We start from the raw sequence: 4,111 nt of genomic DNA on the forward strand, positions 1-4,111 counted from the left end.
CGCTTAGACTAACGTCTTATCCTACAAGTCGAACACACTGCCACTTTCAAATTGCTTGCTAATCATATCTGAGCCATGGTAGACCCATTCTAAATTTCAAAATAACGATATAGCCGGGAAAAGCTATTAGAATGTAGAAAATTACGAGAGGAACGGAAAAGAAGAAAGAAAAATATTAGAAGATATGATATATATATATGTGTATATATATATAAGGGAAAGGAGAATATATATTGAAATATGTGTAATAAAGGGATGAAAAGATTTCTCCTTTATGTTTATATTTTTTATATGAAAAAATAAGAAGGTAAATACTTATGATACTTTAGGTCTTCTTTGTATATTTTTTCACTTTGTCAATATTTCAAAGAAATTCTAAGTATAAGTAAAAATATATATGAGAATTTCTCTGTGCTATTTATAATTTACTTTAACATATATGTATATGTATATGTATGTACATACGAATATATACAAGGTGGAACAAATATAATTAGAATCGAAAAATTTCAAACTTCAATATCAATATATATTTTGAATATAATATACCATCTCGACGAAATTGGATAATTTTTCAATCGAATATACGACTAATGCAAATTCCCTGTAATTGTAATTTCAAATAATTAGTTTGGTTTATACATTCCAATTATGTACATAAAATTATCTTATTATACTTTTTCCACCACGTATACCACAAGTGTATATATATATATATGTACACACATATATATATATATATATTTATATTTGTATATATGTATTATGTATGTACATGTATGCGTATATGTATATAAATGAACATTTGGCTGTGCGCACAAATAGATTATGCATATGTAAATAGTAATGGTTATGTCCATGACACATTTAATAATCTGTTCGTAGTTTCTCCTATCAGAGAGAAGGGTGTTTGAGTCTCGTGGCTCGGATATGGTAAATTTAAATATATGTGTATATATATTTGTATACCAAGTTGCAGGGTTATCCCAATAACCTTGTAAACATCATTACAACTGTACTATCATTACATTAATTTGACGGACTGATTAATTATTTCATTACCAGATAGATAAATATATATATATATGTAAATAGATAGATAATGAAAAAAATAAATTGTTCAAATAAATAGATAGATAGATAGATAGATAAAAATCATTAGATAGATAGATCATTAGTTAGATAGAGATAGGAAATAAATAGGCATACAATAAATACATGACATGTGTATAAATTAACATGGATGGATAAATGAATGTGTGAATGAATGGATGGATGGATGGATAGATAAATATACTATTTTAGATAGAATGATAAATACACATAGATTGATCAATTAGATCGACATAATATTTAATTAGTTGTTTGATTGAATCGTTGAATCGGTTGACCGATTGATTGATTGATTGAATGGCAAATTGTATAACTGTTGACGGACCGATTATATTTCATTTTTGACACTTTTTCCACTTGACAAACGTGTACGATATGCATTTATTTCGACACGATATGTCCTTATGCCTTGGTAGTGTCGATTTGTTGGTTGTAGAATCAGTTACAAAATTTCTTCGAATTATCCTTTTTATTATTGACGTTTATTTCTTCGATATTAATCGATCGATGTTAAATGCTTGTGTATTGTCATTAAGAAGTAGATTAACGAATCGTTGACTTGATTGTTACGTTTAAAATAGTTTAAATCGTTTCTTTTTTTTCTCTCTCTCTCTCTCTTTTACATATCATGCATTTCGTGATGCTAATGTTTTCGTTATATTTCAATAAAAATCTTCAAAAGATTATTAATTTAATTTTATTAAATTTGTTCGAGAGAAGCTGGATGTAAAAATGTATATTGTGCGGATTGAATTTTTTCTTCTTTTTTGAATGTTCTTCTCTGTTAGTGATAAAATAAAGAAAGATGATAATTAAATTGATCTAATTTGAAAGAGTACTTTCTTTCGCTTAATTGTTTATAGGATATATCTTAATTTTTTTTTTTTTTTTTTGCATTTTTTTTTATATTTAATCGAGAACAGATAAATTATTTACGTATTTAAAAATATATTACAATATATTGGTGAAAATATGATATTTAAGACTTAAAATTAATTTAATTTTCAAATCAAAAGAAAAATATAATGAAATCTACAATTCTAGAATAATTAATAAATTTCTTTGCATCATTTAGTATTTTCTATAGTTATTATGAATAATTTTCTTTTTTGCACAATTAAATTATATAAATTTGTTTTTTTTTTTTAAATATTAAATTACCAAAGAGAATGTAATTATTGATAGTTAACGAATCTAGTTAATTGATCGTTATTGCATACACGAGTAACAATTAGAGAAAAAAACAGGAAAAAAAAAAAAAAAAAGATCATAGATAACGTAACACAAGTTATATAATAAAATCCACATTTCTGACATAGAAGAGAGCGAGAAGAAGAAAATTATAACGATATGTTACGTTGTACTTGTACGTGCGTGCGCATCTGTGTATATGCGTTTGTGTTAGATTTGTGTTAGAATTTTTTTTTTTTTATTCGCAATTAAATCACAAGTTGACTTTAATTAGGCAAATTTGTTTTTAAAAAAGACGATTACAATTTTCAATTTTATTCGATGGAATAGGATGGAAAAAAAAGAAGAGCAATGACGATGATCTCTACTAGTCCCTGCCAGTAATTTATCGACAATAAAAATTTTGATGTTTGCTGTTTGCTTTTGATGTATAAAATACCGCTTACGCTTAAACAATTATACCCCGCTGTGTAATGCTTTTTACCGCGCTGCTGCTTATATCTACTTAAATCTTGATTTGTTGAATTTTGTTCTAGCTGACAGTGCAGTATGTTGTGTCGCTTAAAGTTCCTTCGCCATCCCAATACAATAAGCTTTCCGCTTTACTGCATTGGATAATTCTGCTAATACTACTGCTGTCTGTAAAAAAATGTGGTTAGTAATATTTGGTTTTAGGTGATTCCTACGTTCGTTGCATCGTTCTGTATGCCATGTGTATATTTGACTGATCTGTATATATACATACATACATATGTACATATATCCTACATTCACACATACGCGCACACACACACACGTATACATACACGCAGATATATATATATATATATATACATATTAAGTACCTTTCTCATATCCTACCTAGCTCTCTCTCTCTCTCTTTCTCTCTCTCTCTCTCTCGCTCTCTCTTTCGTTCTTTCTCTCTTTTTCCAGAACCCATCATCTGTCTCTCTTATCCTGTCCTATCTCATCTCCGCTTTTCGTGTAACGCATACATCATCTCAACTCCTACTATTTGATCATTAAATGCATCCCCTTCCACATGTGAAACACACATTGACACATTAAGCGCGCGCATATCCCGTGCGCGCGTAATTTTGTATGTATAATCTGCATGTATATACGTATGCGTATACGTATAAGATACATATATATATAGATGCTTGCATCCATGCACACGTACGTACATACATACATACTTGTATTCTTAATGCGTGCATCATACATTATACGAGTGATTTTGTACGAGTTTTATATATATATATATATATATATATACACATTAATATGTTAATCTGTACGTGTACGTATACGTGTACGTGTTTTGTATATAATACCTTGTATATAATAATAAATTATATTTAGTGGGTATATATAAAATGTATTGTATATAACGAGAGGATCAATTTCTAAAATGATTAATAATCTTGTTTTATAACACATGTTTGTTTTGAAATCGTCAGAAAGAAAAAGAATTATTCGTTATGTATTTCGATATTTGTTCGATAAATAATGAAAATAATGCGAGAAGTGAGGTGTTGAAATTTTTACGAACAAAAACACAAACAAGTGAATAGTCACACAGTACAGGTCAACGATACATATATATATGATGAGATTGTTGTAATAACTTAATTGATTAATTAGAAAAGGGGTTTGTGATAAACAAAAGCAAAACAAACGCTCAAAACTGTGAAAATGAACTACTTGACAACTCGCGATACACAAATAAAAGAGTAAAAAAAATAAGAATAAATCGAAAAGCGAAAAATCTAAGAGAAAAAAAAAAAAAAAAAAAAAAAAAAAA

The 4,111-nt window shown here is 27.7% G+C and overlaps 1 protein-coding gene across 20 annotated transcripts in view; it reads left to right on the plus strand.

Annotated features, from left to right (window-relative positions):
- The window catches only part of LOC102674118 (heterogeneous nuclear ribonucleoprotein Q), a 25,788-nt gene that overhangs the window by 17,910 nt on the left and 3,767 nt on the right, over nt 1-4,111 (plus strand). For 5 of the 20 annotated variants that reach the window (XM_006611734.2, XM_006611735.2, XM_006611733.2 and 2 more), the window contains one exon: nt 2,841-2,958. The exons of the other annotated variants lie outside the window; for them this stretch is intronic. In XM_006611734.2, the coding sequence (XP_006611797.1) occupies nt 2,841-2,958 (118 nt within the window). The remainder of the gene's footprint in view (nt 1-2,840; nt 2,959-4,111) is intronic. 20 annotated transcript variants of the gene reach the window in all.

The sequence above is a fragment of the Apis dorsata genome, unplaced genomic scaffold (assembly GCF_000469605.1).
Source record: "Apis dorsata unplaced genomic scaffold, Apis dorsata 1.3 scaffold_92, whole genome shotgun sequence".
NCBI lineage: Eukaryota > Metazoa > Arthropoda > Insecta > Hymenoptera > Apidae > Apis > Apis dorsata.